Here is a 24,732-nt window from a genome sequence, read left to right as displayed (position 1 = left end):
AGGTCAGTTGATTGAGAGCGAATAAAGAGTAAAACCAAAGCAGCAAGGGGGAGTTAAAAGTGTGTGCCTGTGCAGTCACTGGCTAGTAAAGGACCACACCAGAAATCTGTCTCTGGTCTAATCTTCATATGCTTATCCCCAAAATCATCAATGCAAACAGATCAAACTCTTCCAGAAGTCTTCCTTTGGGTGTTTTCAGAAAAGTTCTGAAAAATAACTATTGGTGTTTCAGAAATGAATACTGTAATATATGCATTGAAATTCACAGAAAGTTCCTGGAACCACACATTCAGAAGAGTATATTGTATGGCTCTCCTGAAGGCTAAGAAAAGGTTTACCACGTGCTATTTATAGTACAAAAGCAGATAGCATAAGCCGCCTTCTAAATTACTCAGCTGAGGCTCCAAGGGATAAACATTAGCAGTACAAACAACATTATTTTTGCAATAATTAATAATAACGTTACTATAAAAAGATCATACATTTCTTTTAATTATGCTTAACCACCACTCAATCATGATCATTGAATTGCATTTTTTTTAAATAGCTGCAGCATGTAGTAATTCAGAAGCATGGACTTTTTTTTTCCTACTGACCAGATTATAGAGAGGAATAATGAAATATGGAAAGATAATCTTTTTGGTAAGAAATATGGCGAGATAATCTCTAATCTTTACTTTTTCTTCCAGTTTTGCTGAGACGGTAGCTGAACCTCCTAGTCCACACGATACCCTTGGGAAACCACATGAATCTGAAAACCCTGAACAGCCTTTGCCTTCTCTAGCCCAGCGTGAGAAAAAAGCCCCTCGACCCCCAAAGAAGAAGTACCAGAAGGCAGGGCTCTACTCTGATGTGTACAAAACAACAGAGTAAGTAATACTGCTGCTGTCTGATATTCCAGTGGAAACTGTTTCTTTTCAACTACAGCCATAAAGAGCTGCTACTAATGAGAAGCTAAAATAAAACCATCAACTTAATTCAAGCCTGTGAAAACATTACATGCATGATAATTATCAGTCTGACCCACTGAAGGTTTAAAATGTAACCCCAGTCAGAAAGCAGCCTCAAGCAATCTGAAAGCGTTTCTGATTATCGACCTTGAAGAAGGTAGGAGAGCTTCATTCGACAATCTTAATGATTATGGCAGTAAATGTGCTGGGAGAGCTTGAGGTGTTCAGGTGCTGAGTACAGTGTCTACATAAAAGGGGCCATTAGTTTTCTATTTTCATTGACTGATGACAACTGGTCATCTTTGGTGTGAAGGAATTTCAGATACGCACTCTGTTCATTTCACAGTTAAGTGAAGTTCATTTTCTGTGAGATAGAATAAAAATCCAGCATTCTTTTTTTATTACTTTTCTTTCCTTTTTTTTTTTTTTTTTTTTTTTTTTTTGTTCCACTGGCTGGCTCACAACCTAGTGTACATTAGAAAGTGGACATCTCCCCGTTTCTGATACCAGCCCACTTTGGCTTTTGTTTGTAGTTAACGTAAGTTTTCCGCAGCCATTTGAACAAATGTGTTGAAGTCAGGAATTAGTGCTTCTCTTGTAATGTGATCTGACAGATTAAAAAAAGAGAAGATTTGGCACCTTCTCACTATGTTGTAGACCGCTTAAAAATGTTGCAGAGACCACTGGGAGACTGCTAGTATAGTTTATCGGCTGCTCCTGGTGTATTCTTTCTCCATAGTAGAATGGAGGCATCAATGAAAGGATCAAGACTCTAAGGAAGAAACAAAGGTCTAGGTCTGATCAAAGTGAGACTGCTTGTGTTTCTAATAGTTTGAAAGCAGATATGCTAAATTTTTTAGCATCTGGATGGTCTCACTGCTGTACGCAGTCGTGCAACATTCAAATACTGTATCATAAAAATTAGGTCTGTTGCCGTAGGAGAGGACCGGAGAGAGTCTTCTTTTCTTTATTATAAAACATTAGTTACATTGTCAGTCCTAGTCAGCCAAGGGAAGATCTTTTTATTTCATAGACAGTAAGCAAACATGTCATTGGAAAAATTGTATGAATACAGAAAGCGAAAGTCAAGGTTTGTAGGTAATGCAGATGATGATGGAAATAGAGTTCACCACCCTGTAGCTGAGCTCTGCTACAACCCTCCCTCACCATCACTTTTCATGTTGCAGTTCCCTGGGAGCTTGAAGAGCTCTGACTTGGTCTCCCCGTTTGCCTGGTGCTTCCCTTGCACTAATACTAATGTGTGTCCTGAGGGGCTTAAGAACGCTGAGGAAACTACCCTACCAAGGAAGCAGATGCTGCCTACACAGTCTGTACTGCTGCTCTGCACACTTGTTTGATACTGAAACAAGGCATGGAAATGCATAGCTGGGCAAGGACAGAACTGTGCCCGTCTCAGTTTGGGTGTCTTGTCTTACAGCAAAGGTGCAGCTTGAAGGGCTGATCTCACCATTCCTTTGTGCTGGCAGTGGGTCACTGCTTTACTAAGTTGGTTCAGCAACCTAAACAGCAGAGCAATAGTCACCTTTTTATAATTGGGTTTTCTGCTGATTTAACTTGCTGTTCCAGTTCTACTACAGTCAGACATACGTCAGTGCAAGAGGAGAGCAGAAGTTCATGTTGTTACCCCATTATTTATGTAACTTCCTGCTATACGAGTATGAAAAGTGATCTTAGTTGGGAACAAAAATGCAACTGTAATCATAGGGCACCCTCTAGTGATGGTACAGTTAAGCGTTGATCACTGTCTCCACTAAAACAGTCTCTGTTCCCTATTAATGGGTGTTGTACTCCCTGTTTTTCTTGTATTTCTGTTTGCAGTATTCATTTGCAGACACTTTGCTTTAAAGACCGTTTGTCTGCTCTGCTTTGTCTTTCTTAAATACTTCCTAAACACCAGTAGGGCATAGGAAGTAGTGGAAGTTTTACTGAGGTTTACTGTTAACTGTTCACAGCCTCTGTCTACATCAGTCACATCCAGCTGCTAAACAAGAGCACAGAAAATGTTTGCCCTGTCATTGCCAGTGTTAGTCTACTGTCAAAAGAGAGAAGGCAGCATTATTTCTCTGCAGCCACTTGAATTGTAGTCTGCCACAACAGGATTTCACTGCAACTCACCTTGGTCTAGGAACTTTATTAAAACACAGTGAAGAAAGCTTAGATTTTGATTCCTTGCAAATGAACTACGAATAAAAGGAATGGTTTCTGGAGTCACTCTCAGTTCTACCTCTATTTCTGAATGTAATTTTGTAGACAGCATAGCTGATCTGACGTTAACCTCCACACGAATTTTCCAGAATCCTCAGCTCCCACTGGAAGAATTATACAGCTCTTCTGCTGAAAAGTTCAGCGTGTGGTTGCACAAGACTGCAGCTTTGAAAACAAAGGGAAATTCTGTGCAGGAGTCATTATCTGTTTACCCAGCAGCACCTTTCCTAGAGGAGTGCAAAGTCTAGTTCACCAAAGAAATGAAATAATAATTAGTCAATTAGTAGGTTAAGTTAAATGTTACATATTGTTTAGGGAAATACCATATTTTTATATAAGATGCTATTTTTATCAGTAATAACAAATATGAGTCCTCATTGTGGAAGCATAACCTATAGAATTTGCTGTGACGGACACCGACCTGCATCCCACACACGGTTAGGTATCCACGGCTGGTCAACGGTGCAGCTTCGTGCAGCCTCTTGCTCTTCTGGGACGTGGCGCTTCTACGTGATGGGCACGTTGCTTCCACAGTGCCTCCATTTTGATGATGTTAGAGTTTGTGGAGCTGCAGGGTGACTCAAGGGTTGGCACCTGAACATTTTCGAAGGAAACCTATTGAAAAATCAGCCAGCCGAATTAAAACGATGGTGCAGATGAACTGAAAATTAATTGCAGTTCAGCAAATGCTTTAAGTTGGCATATGCTAACATTGCACTGAAAGAATCAGCTTTACTTTCTCCTCACCTTTGTAGCTTATTCCTGTTCCTTTCACATCTCATCGTCATGACCAGGGCAACTGAACCAGGCTGGGATAGTGATTCAGGTGAAATCTCACCTTCCACTGTAGGTTGCTGGTGCAGTTACCCTTGCAGCTGCAGTCACGCCAGCAGTTACACCAGCAGAAGGTGGGGAACGTCAAAGCCAGCTTAGACTGACTGAAAATGTTTGTCCAGCGATGGCCTGTGAGAGAAAACGGGGCTCCACGCCTCAAAAATGTAGCTGTGCATTCTGCAGAGAACTAATCCCAGCCAAGGGGGTAAGAGCGTAGGGAGAAGGAGAAGCTGAGGAGGCAGGACAGAAATGGAACACTCCATCAGAAGGAAAGGAAGGAGAGGGATAGAGAAATGGAGGTACAGAAAAGGCGACTGTGGTTCTGGTCTTTGTTACTTTCTTGATTTGCCTGAGACTTTAGAGTGACATTCTGACGTCCTGGCCTTCAGCCTTTGCAGAGTGGTACAAAACGTTCTCCTCTTAAGCAAAGAAATAACTTTGCCATTGCTCTGTTACTGGGAGCTTGCAAGGAGACCAGTTAGTCCGTTGTTGGTAGGTGGACCCTTTACAAAACGGGTGTTTGAGAGTTGTCCCTACAGAAACTGAAGCAGGCAACTGTAGGCAGCGGATTATAGCGAGGGAAGCGTTTCTCATCCACCCAGGTTTATGTTTCAGCCTGTCAGACGATCAGAAATGTACTCCCCAGCTTACTGTTGAAAGTACGCTAACCTGAGATGTTGGGAGCTGTCCTTTCTTTGGGATTACTGGTGAGTTCTCACCCTGTTCTAACTGGCTTGCTTGGAAAGGGGAGAGAGTGATCCTGGCTTTCTGGAGAGATCTTCTGCTTTTCAGCTGCAGCAATCGTTGCATCTGCTTATTGAGAGGAACATCTTGGAGTGTGGTATGAAAAAAGGAGCAGGTGCTTGTCCTTGATAGCAGCGCAGAGTCGGCTGATCCTGGGAGGCTGCGAGGACAGTCGGTTCCGTCCTGGGAACTGCTGCGACCAGTGCCATCTGCAGCGAGGTGTACCTGGCGAGCCGGTGTTCCAGCTTAGTTAAAAATTGACGTGAACGGGACGGGACCCGAGCAGCGGCAAAGGAAACGTGCTGTCGCTCCCACAGCCCTGAGCCAGCGATACCCGGCGTCAGCCAAGAGTCCGGATTGCCAGACGGGTCTGCGGTGACGGGGCAGGTCAGGATCAGGTCTGGTGATGGGAACTGGGGTCAGCCACGCGCCAGGATTGCCAGGCAGGGCCAGGACCAAGCCAGGAGGCCAGCGCATGGCTCACCAGCAGATCCACAGCGGCTGTGGCTGCGGCTGAGCCGGAGATCGGTGCACCCAGGAGGTACCCCAGAGCGAGTGCCCAGGGCTGAGCACCAAGGGATCTGTGGGGGCCATGGGTGGAGGCCCCCCATGAGGCTGCTCAGGGTCACGGAGGTGTGTTAGTGGCGCTCGGGGGCCCTGACACTGAATTTAAGCTTCTGCAAGGCTGGCAGCGTGCCTCGGTACAGCGAGAGGCAGGGGTCTTCTTACACAGGTAGCAGCTAAACACAGAACCAGAACCTTTCTTGCCTGCCCAGAGACCCCAGCTAAAATAGCTCATCATCTTCCTAGGGAGAATATGTGGGCCTGTTCTTCGTTGTGTAGAGGGGCCTTCTTTAATTCATGAGGCTTTTTTTGCATGGCATTTATCATAGAATCAAACATATTTTTGTTTATAAAACTGCATGTATTTATACTTGATTGTGTTAGTATATCCCCTTTTTCTATGAATAATTATGCTTTATTTTGACATCTCAGCCTTTCCCTCTGAAGTCCCTAAATTATTGATGGCCTTTGTTCAGCTTACTGATTTGTCGTAACAGTTTTTTACATGCCTCTAACAATACTTCATCGCTGGGTTTGGAAGGAAAGCAGGGTAGGTGCTTTCCCCAGTGCTCTCTGTGACTGGGGCTGGGGCGGGTGTGCCTGCAGTGCCCGAAGGAATTCATGTTATATTTTGTGGGTTTAGATAATTGCCTTCTGCATTTCCTTTCCACACTGGTTTCCTCCTTGCAGTTTATTTACCGTAATTTATTTTTCCTTTGGCATCCTTTACGCTGAATATGTGGGTGTTGAAGGATGCACATTTCGCTTGAATTAAGTCACCTTTCTATTGAATGGTTTCCCTTTTTTCTCTGCCTTTGGTTTAAGGATTTGCTTGCCTCTTGGAAATAGAAGTTCACACCTTGCCTTTTGAAAATACCTTTTTCTATTTCCTCTTGAGAAGAACTTGCCTTCCAGGTCTTGTGAGCAGTTACTTGATGGCCTTTCTTTGCAAGTCTTGGTGATTCGTTGCAGCACGACTTGGAAGGATAGAAGACGTGAGCTGGGAGGGGGAGTGTTTGTCGGGGCGAGGGGTTTTGGTTTGGTTTTTTAATCCTCTAGAACATCAGTTTTGCCTGGTGGGCAAAGGAGCTTCTTGTTTGCCAAAGGAAATGAAATTATTTCTTGTCATCATTAAGCAAAGGGTCATAATAATTTAAAACCTTAACCTTTACGGTCTGAGAGAATGTTACTGCTTTTTGATTAGGATAACTGTGTGTCCAGCTGTAAACATGAAGTTAAATGCAAGTGTATCGTAATAACTAGAGCCTTGCCATCTCTCTGTTAAAAGGAGGGTTGTTTAAAGAGTATATACAGTGTCTAGCTCAACAGAGCCCTCATTTCAGCAGTATGCCTTAGCTTTTATTTCGCTATCTAAAATTTAGCAACCTGTTACGCGTGTGAAATAAGTACCAGAAATCCAGAAAAGGTTAGAAGAGTATATGAACCACAAATTATTGCCTTCCATCAGTTCTGTTTCTGACCTTCGGTAATTATTGTCACTTGTTGATCCTGTATCTCAAAATTTGGTTTTAACTTGCATTTTCCATTCACTAGTTAAACAATAATGCGACTTTTTTTATTGAGTCGGCTTTCAGTTGTATGTCCAGTTATTAAAATAAATCCCTTAAAAACTTCAGTAAACTTTAATAGGCGTCAACATAATTTTAATCTTCGATGTATTTAACATGTAGAAGTCTCCTCTGAATGTTGCAGGGCTGCACTACTAAATATAACTGCATCAGTTTTTTCTTTCCATAGTTTGTCAGTAGCCAAAAGGAGATGCTTATAAAAGACAGGTTAGTGCGTTAGGTGGTTTGACATCTGCGTGACCCAGACAACCATTCTTATTTCATATTCCTATTTTTTTCTTCTGTAAGGGGGTTATCTCATTGCTTTTTTAACACTGTTCTTTTCCTGCTTTTCTTGATGAACGGCTTTCTAGAGGAGTAGCACATGTGAATGTTCACTCTTAGCAAATTAGGAAAGCAGACAGTATGCTCGTATAACGTGTCAAATACCTAAGCAAGCAATATCAGATACAATTTGTTGATCTTCTTTTATTTTTGTAATTTTAGTTATTACTTATATATCACATACTAGGCACTTCAAGTTTATAGTGTCCCATTAGGTGTTGCCTGAAAAGAAGTTATGGAGAAAAATCACCGAGTTTTGAAATGGATGTGGTAAATGTCTTTGGCAAGCAACCTGGAAATCAATTTTTAATCAGTTTCTTTGGCTGTTTCTTATTATTCTCTTGCGTGATGATGTTCTAGATGTTTGTGCCTTAATGAAAACAGAAAATGTGTTTTTTGCAAATGACAGGTGTTCCTCATTCTGATGATTTTTTTTATTTTTTTTTTTTTACAGTCCAAAGAGCCGCCTCATACAATTAAAGAAAGAAAAGCTGGAGTACACTCCTGGAGAGCATGAGCATGGATTGTTTCCAGCCCCTATTCATGTTGGTGGGTACTTCATGTGTGTTTTAGTTGTTGGGAAACAGGTATTGCACTTAGGTGACATGGAAGTAGTCTGGACTTTACAATCTCTCTGCCCCTTTCCCTTTTTTGTTCTTTTATTTTATCACTTTGCCAGATTAGTCATGTCCTTCAGCATATGAACTTTGCCAAAAGTCATGCTTGTCTGTGTTCTTCAGTGCAGAAGTGTGACTCGAGAGGCTTTTTTTTTTCCACGTGAACTTTGTTCTCATTTTTTGTTTACCATAAGAAAATACCAGTCTAGTTTAAAACCTGCTTTAACTGCCGTAATACTTGAATTATGACTGTTTGTTAATCTCAAAAACTAAGCATGCAATGATAAACTCCTCCATGCCCCCATGCACTTAATGGTGTCTGTCTTCAAGCGTGGCTAAAAGTGAGGAAGAATTAAAAACTTAGATATTATATAAATTTTTATTTCATCCTCGTTTTGAGGTCTCAGGTAGAACAGAAATGAGGTTTAGGGCTTCTCTTTGCCTTCTGCAGAAAGAAGCCATAACCTACGGGCAAGCATGAGCATTTAGAGCTCATGGAGGTCCAGGATGTTGTTCACATGTCCAGTCCACTGGACTGGGCTGCCTGGAGGGGATTGATCATGAACTCCCAGGCTGATGTTTTTGCAGCTCATTTCCCAGGATAAACCAGGGCTGATTGATTTTTTTCAGGTAATCGTTTCAACTTTTAAAATGCTGTGATTTCTTGCTTCAAGTGCTGTCATGCGAAGAGAGTTTGGGAAATTCCGCGTTGTTCAGTAGGAATATTTCTCCCATCAAATACAAATGTTTAATTGTTTTGTCTTCTTTAACTGAACTTTTTTGCTCCATGCGCAACTTTGACTTTTGGAGAGAGGTAGTAGCAGGTGAAGTTTGACAGATCTGCGGATCGTTGGCCGAGAAACAGGTTTCAGAACTGAAGGTGTTAATTTAAATTGTAAAAAACATGACCTTTCTCCATTCCTTTTTGAATTGGGTCATCTAACTCTGTTGCATGACCGATCCATCTGTCGGGATGCTCGGGTTCAGTTTGCAGTGCCCACGCTCCTGTTCTCTTTTCTCTGCACGAGGCCCCAACCCCACATTTGTTTGTGCTAGCAGACCCGCACCAGCTCCTGCACTGAAGATAAAGCTGCTTTGATTACCCCGTATCAGGTAGCTGGAGAGTGGTTTAGCTGCAGGGCAGAGTGAGGAGTTTTAGGACTCTGCCAGATGACCGCACCAGTGCCCACTTGACGAGGGCTGGAGGGACCTTCCATGCGCTCCAGGCACGGTGCCAGGGCACCTGAAAGAGCCTTTTGTTTTGCCTGCTGAGGTCATAGAAGTAAAAGCAAATTCCCAGCAGATTTAGCTCTTTCCTGGAACCTGTTACGGATGAATAAAGCATTGAAGATGGAACAGTAATTTGGGAGTAAATTGTAAGGAAAACATTACAATTTTTATTTTCCAGTGGTGAGGGTATGTGTGTGAATTTACATGAAACCACAGACCTGCTGGAGGAATGTAAAGGCACTTGTTAACATCTAGAAAAGCTGGGAAAATCAGACATGGGACCGACACCTCATCCTTAGTCACTCTTCCCACTGCAATTTTGTGACACACTATTCTGACGAAATGATAAGGGAACATTTTGGCTAGAACTAACCTAGCCCTTGTGTCAGACCTGAAGTCTTATATTAACAAAGGATGTAATGGATCGGTTTCCCTCTTTTGGGAAGAGGTTAGGGGTGACAGTAAATTTTAGAACATGGACAGAACCCTTAATGAAAGCAGTAACTCCTATATAAAATGATTTTCAGTTATTGCTGAAAATAGAGATCATCTTGAAGTCTTTCTGAAACATTCAGGCATGTGTTTGCCAAGTCTGAATTCATTCTTAAGTCTCTTCTGGTAAAGGTCGTAGGAACAGGCTGGGATACTATTTTCAAAGCTAATTTGGTTTCTTTGAGTACAACACTGTGATTTACCATCTTGCGTGAATTGTGCATGCAGATTCGCTTCCCTGTGCTAAATCATTGTATTCATGCATACACAGAAAAGCTCAGGAGAAGGTGTCAACTTTGAGATTTCTGCACAGAAGTTACCACCGTGTACTGTAAGGCACAGAGTTGTATTGGGTCGTGTCAGTTATTTGCTGTTGTCCCTTCAGGAGCTCACGTTCGGTGGCCCCTCCTGGGCAAACACCTGAGGTTCCTGGCACTGCTCTTAAGGTGTAACTGCGGCTGTTGGAGTTCAGTGGCATCCCTGCCGCTCGGCGCAGAAGGCAGCCCCCCTCTGCCACCTCCCTCAGCAGGCAGCTTGTAGCTAAGACAGCAGCTTTCCACGGCGTCGGTAAAGCTTTAAACCTGGCTGCAACAGCGGAGTAGGCTGCAGAAGGCAGTGTCATGGAGGGCTCGTCGCTGTGCTTGCCGCTGACAAACAGAATGTTCCGGGAGCATTCTGCTCTTCTGCCTTTTTGACTTTCAGACGTCGGGAGGCCCTATCAGAATTTGGCGGTGTGCCTGGGAACGGCTCTTTTTTGCTCTTGGATATATGTGAATATGAATGTGTGCAACTTACAGACCTTTTTGTTTCAGGAAAGTATCTCAGACAAAAGAGAATTGACTTCCAGCTGCCTTACGACATCCTCTGGCAGTGGAAACACAATCAGGTACAAGATAAAAAGTTACCGGGTTACCAAGATTATGATCAGAAGTCTTAGAAAGAAAACAGCAGGATTCTTACATGAAAGCTATGTTTGTATATCCTGTGTATTGATGAATATTCTTATTGCTACCACTGTATGAGGAAAAAAAAGGATTTGCATATGTATTTAATGTGAATAATTCCCATTATTCCATCTCTTGCAAAATAGCAATCCTGTGGGTTTCTGCTGAAAAAAGTCACTAATTTTGCTGCAGACTTTTATTTTGGTAGTGTGCCTGCTTTCTGCAATGATCTTGTTTTAGACACGCCTCAGGAGAATTCAGATGTACTGCCAACAGCACTGAGAAATTTCAGGCCTTATTTTTCTTGGATCAATCCCAGCAGAGTGGAATTTATTTTTCACTTGCAAGCTGAAATTTTGATACTGAGGAAAGAAGAGAAGCCGTTTAACAGTCTCATTCTTTTTAAAGAGCTTTAAATATGTGCAAACCTAAAAATAGGCGCTTTTTTTTCCCCCCCCTCCCTCTGAGAAGTTTCCACCAAGTGATTTAACACAGGATTTAAGCTGGAGGGTAAATCTGTCCCCAGCTCTACAGCAAGAAAGCCCTCTCAAACATGTAACTTAAGCATGTAAATGAGCAAGACAAATTCCCAGGTGGTTGTGGCTCCAGCTACTGTTTGTAATACCACCAAAATCTAATCTTAAAGTAATGATCGCTGTTGACATTTCAGCTGAGGACAGTTTCGGCTTACATCTGCCTATTTTTACCTATTCAGCATTACATAAATAATAAATATATGTCATCTATTTCCTTGATATTTTTCTTATCTACCTAGAATATCAAAAACCCTTGCAGAGTGAGTTTGCTTGTACCATGGCTGTGTAGGGTGTTTGGTTTGTCTGCCACAGAAGTTACAGAGGGAAGGCTATTAATGTAGTACCTGCGTGTTAAATATGCAATAATTTGAAATTATTCCATAAAGCTTGTTTGAAAGGATGGAATATATATGAAGTTAGGACATGTGATCTAAGCTCCCCTTTTCCCTCCAGTCATCTCCATCAGCAGAGGAAGTTTCTTTAATTGGAAGATGAATTTGCATTTCTCTTGGCTCCTACCTGTAGTCACGTTTGCATGGAATGGTTTAGCTTGGAAAAGCCCCTTAAGATCATTGAGCCCAACCTTTTTGATACGCACCTGAATTTCTCTTCCTCACTTTTTAAAAGTGTCAGCACATGGTAATTCCACTAAAGATGCTTTCTCCAAAGCAGATTTAAATTACTCTTCAGTATTGAAAGGGACAGCATTGTTCAGAATAGCCTGTCCTGCTAGCCATATTGCTCTGTTCAGATAGTTAGCAAAACTGCTCAGCTGACTCACTAAGCCTAAGTTCTACTTATGCAGGTACTATTTTTTGACCTGTTTGCTAAGGTAGTCTGAGCCTAAAGAGGAGAATGCAGATGTATTTTCTAGTAACGATTACAAAACTGTTATGTATGTACAGAACATAATTTCCCTGATTCTTTTGAATAATAGATGCATTTATGTAATGTATTAAAATCTTCTTTCTCTTCCTTTTAGTTGTATAAAAAGCCAGATGTCCCACTTTATAAAAAAATCCGTTCTAGTAAGTAAAATCTTATTACTAAAATGTGTTAACTGTGGAATTTCCGTGACACCCCTCCTTTCTGTCATACTCTTCATCCTACCAGAGACGCTTCCACCTTGTCTTTTTTTGCTTTATGTAATTAGAATGAAAATACTGTAGGATGAAAATAGTTCTGTTTTTTCACCTGGAAAGAATTCTTTTCCCTGTTTGGGTTTAGGTTTTTGTGTTGGGTTTGTTGTTTTTTTTTTCTCCAGATGTGTATGTGGATGTCAAGCCTCTCTCTGGCTATGAGGCGACTACCTGCAATTGTAAGAAACCGGATGATGACAATGGAAAGGGCTGTGTGGAAGACTGTCTTAACAGGTTAGAAATAGATTGACTGACTATGATAAAACAATTTCAATAAATGTATTATTTCACATCACCTAATAATATCTTAAGAAGGATGCAACCCCAGTAACAAAGGTCATTGTTACAAGCATACAGGGTGACTTTCTGCTGCACGTACGCTCCCCTGCTCAGAGGAGGGTCCCATTAAAAGCTCCAGTTTGTGCTTTGAATAGCAGTGAGAGCCAGGCTCTGAATCCTCGTGTGAATTACACCTCGAAAATAAGAAGCATTTTAGTTCTTTAATAACTTTTGTTTAACAGAGTGATCTTTTATTTCCTTGTATGATAGATCTAAAAGTATGCTATTCACCTTCCTTTAACTTATTTGTTTTTTTATTTTAGGATGATATTTGCGGAGTGTTCACCAAACACCTGCCCTTGTGGTGAACAGTGTTGTAACCAGCGGATACAGAGGCATGAATGGGTGCAGTGTCTGGAAAGGTTCCGGGCTGAGGAGAAAGGATGGGGTATTCGTACCAAGGAACCCCTGAAAGCAGGACAGTTTATCATTGAATATCTGGGAGAAGTTGTTAGTGAGCAAGAATTCAGGTAGAAATATTTATTTGCTGCTTTAGCATGGAAGGCTCAATAAATGGTTTTAGTATCTATTATCATTGCTGGGAAATCCTTAGATAGGAACAAAGGGGAGTGGGAAAGAATGCTTTTCTGGTCACAGCCACCAGGAGGAAGGCTTAGAATTTGGCTTTTTTGATCAACCAAGTTTTTCTCAGTCAAATAGAGGGGAATGATTAGCGTTTGGAATGCATCATCTGCCACATCTGCTCTGTAAATGCCAAATGCCACAAGTGAATGTGAATTTGATATAATGATGAGTACCATGTGGGATCTGAACTGTGCAAGACACAGCTGAAGGGCAGAACGGGGCAGGAAGGGAAGTGAGCTTTGGCAGATAGGTATGATGAAAAAGGAACAAGTGGGAGCACCAACACCAATGAAAGAATTGTAGTCTTGTACTACGTAGCATCATAGGATAATTGAAGTTGGAGAGACATACTTGCTACTCTTAGAGCGACATCAGAAGACAAACGCAATCTTCTCATACAGAGATTAACTGCTTACACAACCGACTCTTGTTACTGTTGCTCTCTTGCTAAAAAGAGGTAGCTGTAATCCATGGATGTAAATCCAGAAATTGTGTCCAATCCCAGATAATGAAAGGAAGAAGCTGATTGTTGTACACGTGCGTACATAAACACACCAAAGAATATGTATACCTGCATTTTCTCTTCCATACACAGGTTATCAACATGAATTGTATACAAATAATCTGCAGAACCCAAAAGGGAGCATTCCAGAAGAGCAAATTTCTAAATTCTAATCCAAGCTCTGTCAGTGGCCTTGACTTATAAAAATAGGTATAATAATGGTTTTCCTCCATCTCTAGGTGTATGGTTCTATAAAATATAAAAGATTATAATTGCTTTTTCTTCAAAACCCTCTCTCAGAATTCTTGAATGTGCTATTATTATGTTACTCCCCGTTTGCTTTGCAGCAGCAAGCAGAATCACAAATAACTTTCCTGTGTTGCTTCCTAGGAACCGGATGATTGAACAGTACCATAATCACAGTGATCATTACTGCCTGAATTTAGACAGTGGAATGGTGATAGATAGTTATCGTATGGGCAATGAGGCTCGTTTTATCAACCACAGCTGTAATCCTAACTGTGAGATGCAGAAATGGTAAGAAAAATATATTCTGTTTACTGGAAGACTGGTATACCAGTGACTAAGATAGAGATAACCACATCATCTAAGAGAAACTGATCTAAAAATAGCTGAGCAGTGTAAATAATACTTACTGTCATACTTGCATTGCACAAGAGAAGTAATGTTTGCAGGTGTTGGTCATTTTGGAGGTGGGATGTAAGTTTTCTGGCAAGGCAAATCCAGCATCGTTTGTCATATTGTTAACCTGCTATAAAGTTTGAATCCTAAGTAATGCTGTAAAATAATGTATGTGTATGTCGTCTTTCCTTCTGGCAATTGGATTTTTATTTTTATTTTTGTAAAGCAGGCAAATAGGGAAGTAGTCTGATTTCAGCACACCCTGTGTCTTATCAGTACCATGTTATCAGAAGAAATTGAGTGCCAGACTAGTAGGAAGTACTTCTGAGGAATGTGTAGTGGAGGGCTTGCAGTGAAGCAGCAGATGGTCGTAATAGGAATCAGCTGTGGTGGCAGTACAGCCGAGTAGCTTGTGATTCTCAGATAATTCCCATGGATTTAAGCAATAGTAATCAAGTTTTACATTTTAAAATCCAACGCCAAAAAAGAAGTACAAGAATTGGGAGAGGCAGCTCGTTTAAGTGCATCTCATCAAATGAGGTGTGATGTTCAGTGGAAGCTTTTGATTTAGGGTGAGGGCCTGAATTTTGGTGGTTGATCAGTAGAACTGCCACTATAGTTTGCAGCTTCTGTATTTGAAGCAAAGCTGCCTGCTCTTTGTGAATACGGTATTCACTTTTTTAGCTTTCAGAGTTTGTTGTAAGAGATAAACAGAACAGTAAAAAATGAAGAACAGGCATAATCCAGAGCAGGGCAGAAGTGTTGCTTCCTGTCTCTTAACACTTCCACTGTGGACAGAGATAATTTTCTTTTTAATTATTGTGAATATTTTGTTGTATTTTTCCCTGTAGGTCTGTTAATGGTGTTTACCGGATTGGATTGTATGCGCTTAAAGACATGCCTGCTGGTACTGAATTGACCTACGACTACAACTTTCATTCATTTAATGTTGAAAAGCAGGTAAGGATCACAGTGCGAGGCCTTGAAAAAACTCACCAAGGACAAACAGTTCCGTAAAGTTGAAAGCTGATTAACAAAACCTATTGTGTCGTATTTGACAGAACAGGTTCTTTATAGTATGGAGAGGTAATCTAAATGTTTTGGGGTTTATTTAAAATAACTTATCTTTCTTTCCCTCCCCAAGCAACTCTGCAAATGCGGTTTTGACAAATGCAGAGGAATAATTGGGGGTAAAAGTCAGCGAATGAATGGACTTTCAAGCAAAAGCAATCAGCCTGTGAGCACCCACAGAAGGCCTGGGCGGTCAAAAGAGAAAAGGAAGTCGAAGCACAAACTAAAGAAGCGAGTAAGTAGTAAAGACAGCTTTTGTCATGAATAAAGTTTAGTAGGCAATCAGTTTGTCCCATCAGACCGAAAACCTGTGTATTTGTATATTGTAAATACACAGTATGTCTCCTCAGGGAAATAGCTAATGAAATACTACAGGTCCTGCCTCAGGAACTGTTTTTTCTGCTTTGCTAAGTTCTTGGCACAGGTTTTTTCCTGTCTATCAGAATGATCTGTTTTCCAGAGGGGCCACATCCCAGAGGAACCCAGTGAAAGTGTGAATGCACCAACAAGGCTGACACCACAGCTTCAGATGAAGCCCATGTCCAACAGAGAAAGGTAAGAGATGATTTCCGTGGGATTTTCCTCAGAAATGGAGTGTTGTGCAAATGTCGAAATTATTTTTTTCTGTAAAATAGGGCATCATGAAAGGTCTGAGTAAGCAGTTCTTAGTTCTCCTTTAATCAGCTAGGGTAGAATTCCTCTCCACTGAGGAGAGAAGGTACAGAATTGTACCTCAATATCTTGTCTTTTTCCCTGCATTAAGTAATGGATTTTATAGTAAGAAGGTGATTCTTGAATGCTTTTCTAATTTCTGTAGGAATTTTGTGCTAAAACACCATGTATTTTTGGTACGAAACTGGGAAAAGATTCGACAAAAACAAGAGGAAGTGAAGCATGTCAGTGACAATATCCACACCACATCGCTGTACAACCGCTGGAATGGAATCTGTCGGGATGATGGCAACATCAAATCTGGTGAGGCCAACACAGGTTCCTCAGGTTGCTACTTGGAGAACCTATATAGAATCACAGAATCGTTTAGGTTGGAAAAGGCTTTTAAGATCATTGAGTTCAACTGTTAACCTGGCACTGCCAAGTCCACCGCTAAACGGTGTCCCTGAGTGCCACATCTATGCATCTTTTAAACATCTCCAGGGATGGTGACTCCACCACTTCCCTGGGCAGCCTGTTCCAATGCTTTCAGTGAAGAAATTTTTCCTAATACCCAGTCTAAACCTCCCTGGCACAACTCGAGGCCATTTCCTCTTGTTCTGTCACTTGTTACTTGCGAGAAGAGACTTGACACCCCCCTGCCTCCAGCCGTCTTTCAGGCAGCTGTAGGGAGCGATAAGGTCCCCCCTGAGCCTCCTTTTCTCCAGGCTAAACACCCCCAGTGCCCTCAGCCGCTCCTCGTAAGACTTGTTCTCTAGACTCTTCACCAGCTTTATTATCCTTTTTTGAACACACTCCAGCACCTCAATGTCTTTTGTATGGCATAGCTATGAAGAGTTTAAGTAAGCTCTGTGTATAAATCAAATGTAGAGTTACTACAAGATCCATACACGTTTTGTAATAAATATGGGGAATGCTATACAGACAAAATACCTATATATGTGTTCGTGTGTCAGTGCCCTTATCTTTACGTGGCAGGGTAAGACAGAAGCTCTTACTGTTTCGGTGTATTGTTTGCATTATGGGATTCTGCCGTTTCTTCTGAAAACAACGTAATGCTGTTTTCTTCAGAATGAGAATTTAGTGCTATATAAACCATTTGTCTGGTTGCTGGATTTGTTTGTGTTCCTTCAGCAGCCCTGAGGCACTGATGTCTCTTGGGTCCTGGCAGAAGTTGTCATGTCTTGCATTTCATCAGGAGTGGTTTCTCCGAGGAGGAGGAAGACAATATTTAACATAGTCTATGATTGGCCCCTTACAGAGAAGGGCTGGGTTTCCCTTTCTGTATCCCTAAACCAGAAGCAGTTGCATTGACTTTGAAAATTGTTATTTATCCTCATAATTTGATGGATTTCAGGCCTTTAGAGAACAAAGCTTTTGGGCATGCGATCAGTTATGGGAATGGGACAAAATATGACTATCAAGAAGATGTATTAACCCTGCTGCAAAAATAGCACTGTTCGTAGGGTCATAATCTTCACAGCCATGCAGGATTTGGTGCCCACTGTCAGGTATAGGAGAAGCTGGGAAGTGGGTATTTTGGGTAAATTCAGTGACGTGCTGGTTTTGCTCCTGCAATGGACAATATTTTGGTAACCACCTTAACCATTTAGGTGAGCTATAAGCAGTGAGAGATGACTTGAGAGTGTGAAACTGAAGCCTTTTGTAGTAGCTTAGAAAACACGCTAATTTTAATCGGTGGTGGAGTTGCTGTATCGGAAAAAATGCTGTAACTTGACCTTTAATTTTTTGCTTAGAGATAATTCTTTGCCCTCTTTCAGATGTCTTCATGACCCAGTTTTCAGCCCTTCAGACCTCCCGCTCTGTGAGAACACGACGCTTGGCTGCAGCTGAAGAGAATATTGAAGTAGCTCGTGCTGCCCGCCTAGCACAGATCTTCAAGGAAATATGTGATAGCATCATATCCTATAAAGGTGAAGGGGACACTCCTAAAAAAATCTCCATGGAGACTTTTTCAGCCTCTGGAACAATGGACTCTCTGAATAGAAAATACTAGGGGGGAAAGAGTTTATTTCAGGATGTTAAACAACCTTCCCTCCCCTTTTTTTTTTTTTACCCTTTCTCCTGCTACCAGTAATCACTTTGCTTTATCCTCAACCCCTTCCTCTGTCACCAGAATCTGCAGATGTTGCTGTCCTTTTAAATTGATTTCTCAGTAGTTCAGCAAAATTGTACAATTGACAGAATTGCAAGGAAGCTATCCTCTGTTTCGATACGTGTAGCCCAATTACAGAAACCAACCTCTAGAAATGCAAAAACATTTCAGTTCCCTGTGCCCCAGATAGTAGAAGAGCCTTTTTTTAGCCTAGTTGGATGTTGTTAGTTGCTTGTCTTTTGAAGTTTTACTCAAGTGAATGTTGCTAAACTGTGTGTTCCTGTTACAGATTCCTCCAGGCAGGCTCTTGCAGCTCCCCTCCTGAACCTACCCCCAAAGAAAAAGTAAGTACTTGCTTCTCAGAGCAGCCCGTTGTTCTCTATAATGGATTTGCACAGCTTTGAGTTGCTAGTGAAAATGACATTGTGCCTACATTCCCATTTTAGAAATGCAGACTATTATGAAAAGATTTCTGACCCGTTGGACCTTGCCACAATTGAGAAACAGATCTTGACTGGCTATTATAAAACTGTGGAAGCTTTTGATGGGGACATGCTGAAGGTCTTCCGGAATGCAGAGGTGAGGTGCTCTCTGGCCTTAAAGCTGTTGCATAGACATTGGGGATATACCCTTGTTTAATGCTTTTACTGACTTCCAGTAATGAGAAAAATATTTTAGAGAAAGAGAACTTGTGATGATCCGTTTCTGATGAACAGACATCGATAGTAATTCATGGGCTTCAGCTTAACTCTTAGTGCCTTTTGGTTGCCTTAGGTTAGACAAATAGAAGGTCAAGAACACAGCTAACCTAAAGAAATATCAGTTCCTTTTGGAAGAAGTACCTTGTTACTCAGTGGCATGTGTAAGATACATGGACCTGCTGTTCAGAATAAGGAGGAGGTTGGACAGGTGTGTGCCACATCTGTGGCCACAGCTTTAGTGAAGACCTGTGTAAGGGTGGATGCAGGCAGGAGGAGTGCACCAAAAACATGGAACCTGGAAAAAAACTTTTTTTGTTTCTTTGTTCTATTTTTATTCAGAAATACTATGGCAGAAAATCTCCGACTGGGCGTGATGTATGCCGGCTACGGAAAGCATATTACAATGCTCGCCATGAGGCGTCTGCCCAAATTGATGAAATTGTGGGAGAAACAGCAAGTGAAGCTGACAGCAGCGAGACATCAGTCTGTGAAAAAGAAAATGGGCATGAGAAGGATGAGGATGTGATCCGTTGCATTTGTGGCCTTTACAAAGATGAAGGACTCATGATCCAGTGTGAAAAGTGCATGGTGAGGCAGGGGGAACAAAAATGGAGCCTGGTGCTCTTTTTGTATTCTTCATAACCAGTGGGACTTTTACCAGCAGTTTGCATGTAGCTGGTAGCATTAATTACCTCTTCAGACCTTAATTTCCTCTCCAAAAGAATTGAGTGATTCTGTTTTCACAGAGGAGATGCCACTTGCTTTTCTATATAGAGGAGCTAGCACATTCCTGAAACTGCCAACAGCTCCTGTCTGTAGGCAAGCAGAATTAATTTCAGGAATTTGGGGCTTTTACTCAAAAGGTTGCGTGGGGATCTCTTCTGTCTTCTGACATAGTGTGAAATAGTTCAAAAAAAATCTTGAATTTTCTTTGGGAAGCTTGTTTTCCTGCTTGCCTTAATATTTTTTGAGAAAATGCAATTTGTAAATAAAATCTATAACAGGAATTTCTAACTGGGATGTATCTTTTTCTAGGTCTGGCAGCACTGTGACTGCATGGGTGTGAATTCTGATGTTGAACACTACTTGTGTGAGCAGTGTGAACCTCGGTCTGTGAACAGGGTAAAAAAAGTCTCTTCTTCATTACTACAGTTAGAAACTAAAGCAGCTCTTGCATTCCTTGGTTTAGATTTATCACATTGTCAGTTCTTCTCTGTCCACTTCTGCCTATTTCCAAAAGGATATCAGCCCCATTTTTGCACTGATTATGGTGGGCATCTCAGAATTTCCTTCCTTTTTTCTTTTTCATCCAGGAGGTTCCCATGATTCCTCGTCCCCATTATGCCCAGCCTGGCTGTGTTTATTATATATGCTTATTACGGGATGATCTGCTGCTACGCCAAGGTATGTGCTAACTCTGGTGGCTGGTGTGATTTCCATCAGATAAGAGCGTAACTGAGATTTCTGGCATCACCCTGTTTAAAATGCTTTTATGTTTTTACAAGCAGAAAGCTGCACTCTTTGCTGTTATGGGAGTGACACATAGTAAGAGTTCTCACAGGCTGGTTGATGAAGAAACATTAATTACTTCTAGCACAGATAGGGCTCTCCTGCTGGCCGGAAAAAGAAGATGCTGAGCCAACTTCTGGTAGTTAACATTTGGAAGTAAAGGTAAAGAAGCCTATAGACCTTCAGTATTTTAGTGTAGAACAGTCATTAAAACATCCAGCTTACTGTTTGTTTGCTCCCTGAAGTGTATCTTTCTGGACATTGTTCCAAAGCCCTGAGTCTTTCAGAGGCAGTTACACAGCCACATATTCTAGTTAATTGAATGCTGGGGGTTTTTTTATTTCATCCTACAGATACATGCAAGGTTAGAAAGAAGCCTATATAATAATTAAGAGAACTGCTCTTGAATGAGTAAAACCAGGTGGTGTGTTTGCTAGAGAGGAATGGGAGAGTCTTCAGGAAATGGAGAATTTTAAAAAAGAAGAAAAAGGTCAAAGAACAGGGTGTTCTTTATGCTCTCTGCAGGATTCTAGAATTTGCATTCAGTCCTCCGTTTTTATTCTAGAGCTCAGCCATTTGGTTTTCTCATTTCTTGTTTCTTGCTGTGTTCATTGCTGGAGAGTAACTCACTTTCTAGGGTTATATTGGTACTTGCTTTTATGTTTTCTGTTAAAAGGGATTACATTTTAGCTGGGTTTTGTAGCATCTTCCAGTCATTCATAGCATTAAGGTAATATTTGTTGTGGCACGTATTTCAGTCACTTACCTCTCATCTGATCTTGGTGACTTTAATTAGAGAAATGTTAGTCCTTAAGTGGCTAAACTCTGCGTACTGTCAGCAGAGGACAAAGGAGACCAAACTGCCGCTGTTAGGCACCAAATGCCTCTACAGTTCCAGGGAATAGATCAGGCAAGGTATATAAGCAGAAGGTGGTACAATGGAACGCACAGCTACAGTAGAAAAAGGGAGAATCTGTGGTTTCATCATTTGTCTCAAGTTCTCCGCCAAAAGTTCTGAGGCATGACACCTGCCTATAGAAATTGTTGTGGTGCAGGCACACAGGCATAGAAGGCATCTTGGAAACAGTAGAAGAAAGTTTTCTTGGAGACAGAAGAAGAACCGTGTTTTTCCTCCCTCTGGTTTCTACAAGGTCATGTAATCTCCAGTTTTCAAGGCAAAAGAGACCGCAGTGATCTGATCTTCAGCCCCACAGTCGCTCTATGCAAAGACTATGACATTGTCCCTGTGTGTTGTGTGTTAGAAAGAGGCTGGTAAAGGCTGAAAGTGCTTTTGAGCCCATTGCCTGCCTTTATAAATCGGTCCACCCTCGCTGCTGGGGGGTGGTGTCTGTACGTTGAATTAGTTTGGCTTCCAGTTGCAAGCTTGAGAACTCAACATTTTTGAGGAACAAGGCTGAAAAGCTTTAACTGTGTGAGTACGCACACTTGGCTGTAATAAAATCCCTCTACATAAGTGAGGGCACTTCAGCATCTGGTTAGAGGACTTGGTTTTTTTTAATTTCTTGATAATACTTGAGGTTTACAGATGTGCTTCCTCTGCAAAAATTACCTAACACGTAAAACCAGGAGATTATGCAAATAGATCTGAATAATTGATCTGTCACATCCTGCAGAGTGCACAAGGAGTTCTACCTCAGATGTGAGTTAATTAACAGAAATCAAAATGGATCTTGGAAAACCCATATAGCCAGAAACTATCATACATCATTATCTGTGCTGCACCGGCAATAGCAGCCACATTTCTGCCTAGAAAACACCAAATTATAAACTTCCTTTTTGAGACTGAGGGTTAGCTATTTCAGTAGTTAGTAGCATCTGGATAAACTTGAATTTGAAATAAAGCTTCCTGATCCTTAGGGCAGGAGAGTGTCTGTGTATGTTTCTTTCTGAATATTCCTTTTTTAGTCAGGTACAATAAGTACTAGAGGAGTTGCTTTATTCTCACTGAAGAGGTACAGAAGCTCATTTAAAATAACAGCCAAAATTCGGTGGTTTTATGCTCTCAGCACGTACCTTACTTTTTTTCTCTGCAAGTCTTTTAAATAAATTAGGGAGGTGGGTCTTAAAAGTAATCCTTAACATAGTAAAATGAAGGTGTTATTATCCCACCTTTTATTCAGATAGCAAGGAGAGCTAATCAAATGGGTGAGGGGGTTTTTGCTAATCACCAGAAAATACACACAGAATCCTTGAAGTGCTGGCGCTGTGCTAGCTTACGTGCAAGCCTGTGTCATTCTGTCTAGAATAAATCTAGAATAAATCTCTTCCCTTCCTACAGCTACAGCTTCAGTTTGTTTAACAGGAATCCCGGTATGGCTTCGTGCTTGTAGACAGATGTCAGTGCCCATGTATGGCCCATGTCATCTCTGGTTTAAATCAGAGGATTTTTTTAATAGCGCAGTGGAATTCCACTGTTCCAGTGACAGGTGACAGCATAAAACCTTAAAGCGTTTTTTGCCTATGAGGAGTCCTTAGGAGCATCTTTTATACTTAAGGTTGATAAATGAGATTATATTTATGGAAATACAATTACACATCCTTCACTTTCATCCTGAATTTGTTTGTAAGCTAAGGGAGAGCAGAACTGAGGTGTTCATGAACGTGGGGCCACGTTGTACTTGGTGGTTCCCTGGCATCTTTTTACTAAGCTGTGGAAGTAAAAGAGACCAAACCTGCTAATTAAATAACAGCAACGTACATGCAAGGAAAATAAACACAACTGCACGTAGACAAAAGTAGGTATGTGCTTAGGGGAAAAAATTCTTGGAGGCATTGCAATTTAATGGAAACATAAGAGAAATATTTGGCACGAGGCAAACAGAGTATTAGAAATTATTATGGGCAAAATAGAAAAAGTAATTGTGCCGTCATGTGTCTGTCTTGCATGCTATGGACTGTTCTTGTCATTCCATCTCAAAAAGAGTATCTTACCACTTGTGAAAACGAGCGTTTTTACCTCATCAGCTATGAAACATCTTTTCAGTGAACAAAGTCTACCCACATGATTTGCAGGGTGAAAGGGTAACAGTCTGAAATCGGGAGTGGCCCAGGGAAGTGCAACAATGTAGAAACTGGGGAACAAACACTGAAATTAGCAGACAACATATTTAAACAATAGGGACTGGTTTTTTTTTATAAAACCATAACTGAACTATGGAAAGCATTGTAACAGGAGGTTGGAGAGGTACCAGAATGGTTCCAAAAAGGTTAGATAGATTCTTGGAGGAAGGATTAATCGCTGCCTGTTTATACGCAGTGGCCCAGCATAGCCTTCAGCTCCAAAAGTCCGTAAAACAGAGATGGGAGGAAGCCTAAGGGGACACCAGGGGAAGGCTTTCCCTGTGCGAGCCTTATTCCTGTGCTTTGTCCTCCTAACCATCTGCTACTGCCCACTTTTCTAGCTGGAATACTACGCTATATGACCTTTGATCTTACCCAGCGTAGTTTTTCTTAACTTTTTATAACTTGGGACCTCCCAGGTTTTTGTTCATTGTGAGATAAACAGGAAGGATGGAATTGAGTTTTAAATACTGTATACTAAATCCGGCGGTACTTTCAGTAATACTTCGAGTTTCCCACATGTTCTCCCTCTGAGACTCTTCAGGTTCTTCGTGACCATCGTGGATTAAAACTTTTCCGTAAAGGAGAAAGGTTTTTTGAATGGTGCAGTGTATTTTCACCCTATCAAGTGATAGTCGTTGTCACAAAAAAAGGGCAGTATACAAGTAAGAATGGCAGTCAGGTCTGGGGGTGGAGGGGGAGTGCTTTTAATGCCATTTCACAGATCGGAACAGAGAAATTAACAGAGAGTTAATGCGCTCATGGGATGGAATTAATAAATAGAAGTTTAGGGGTTGCACTTGGGGAAATATTTTTTTTAGTTGCCAGGAGTGTCATTTTGTTCAGCCCTTCTTGAGTTCTCTTTCGCTTTCATATGCATCTTATTTGAGTTCTGCTGGAGTAATCAAAGGCTTGGGGCTTCTTGGTTGGTGATGTATTTTCTCAATCTCCCTAAGTATCTTTTCTCTTAAAGATTTATTCTTTAAACATTGCAACTACCACTAATTTCTACACGTTTTCCTAATCAAAACTTATTTTGTTACGTATCCTGCGATCTGTCATAATTAATCTTGATTCATTTCATGTTAGTATTTTCAGTCTGGGCATACAATTCAAGTTACGTTTAGTTCTTGCTACAAAGTTTTCGTGAAAATGGTCAGGATAACCTTTCCTCCTTTTGCGGGTTCTGCACTGGTTTTGCATCGCTCTGCGATTCAACATCAGGTAGCTCTGTCATAGTAGTCTTAATGAAACCATTTACTCCGCTTTTTTTGGTGTGCTGGGCTCATGAAAAGTTCTTTACAGGTGTGTATTTTGTGCCTATT

The 24,732-nt window shown here is 41.2% G+C and overlaps 1 protein-coding gene across 6 annotated transcripts in view; it reads left to right on the top strand.

Annotated features, from left to right (window-relative positions):
- The window catches only part of ASH1L (ASH1 like histone lysine methyltransferase), a 65,262-nt gene that overhangs the window by 33,645 nt on the left and 6,885 nt on the right, over window positions 1–24,732 (top strand). For 4 of the 6 annotated variants that reach the window (XM_040618390.1, XM_040618387.1, XM_040618392.1 and 1 more), the window contains exons 6-22: window positions 690–869; window positions 7,686–7,780; window positions 10,383–10,456; window positions 12,033–12,078; window positions 12,315–12,423; window positions 12,792–12,998; window positions 14,006–14,152; window positions 15,109–15,217; window positions 15,402–15,563; window positions 15,789–15,883; window positions 16,146–16,303; window positions 17,782–17,934; window positions 18,406–18,460; window positions 18,563–18,695; window positions 19,157–19,405; window positions 19,853–19,939; window positions 20,131–20,221. In XM_040618390.1, coding sequence (XP_040474324.1) covers window positions 690–869; window positions 7,686–7,780; window positions 10,383–10,456; window positions 12,033–12,078; window positions 12,315–12,423; window positions 12,792–12,998; window positions 14,006–14,152; window positions 15,109–15,217; window positions 15,402–15,563; window positions 15,789–15,883; window positions 16,146–16,303; window positions 17,782–17,934; window positions 18,406–18,460; window positions 18,563–18,695; window positions 19,157–19,405; window positions 19,853–19,939; window positions 20,131–20,221 — 2,150 coding nt within the window. Of the gene's footprint in view, window positions 1–689; window positions 870–7,685; window positions 7,781–10,382; window positions 10,457–12,032; window positions 12,079–12,314; window positions 12,424–12,791; window positions 12,999–14,005; window positions 14,153–15,108; window positions 15,218–15,401; window positions 15,564–15,788; window positions 15,884–16,145; window positions 16,304–17,781; window positions 17,935–18,405; window positions 18,465–18,562; window positions 18,696–19,156; window positions 19,406–19,852; window positions 19,940–20,130; window positions 20,222–20,325; window position 24,732 lie in introns of those variants that run through there. The other 2 variants (XM_040618389.1, XM_040618391.1) reach the window with 2 other exon arrangements.

This window comes from Falco naumanni, chromosome 20, assembly GCF_017639655.2.
Source record: "Falco naumanni isolate bFalNau1 chromosome 20, bFalNau1.pat, whole genome shotgun sequence".
Lineage (NCBI taxonomy): Eukaryota > Metazoa > Chordata > Aves > Falconiformes > Falconidae > Falco > Falco naumanni.
The sequence above is the reverse complement of the archived record's forward strand: the minus strand, read 5'-3'. Positions and strand labels throughout refer to the sequence as shown.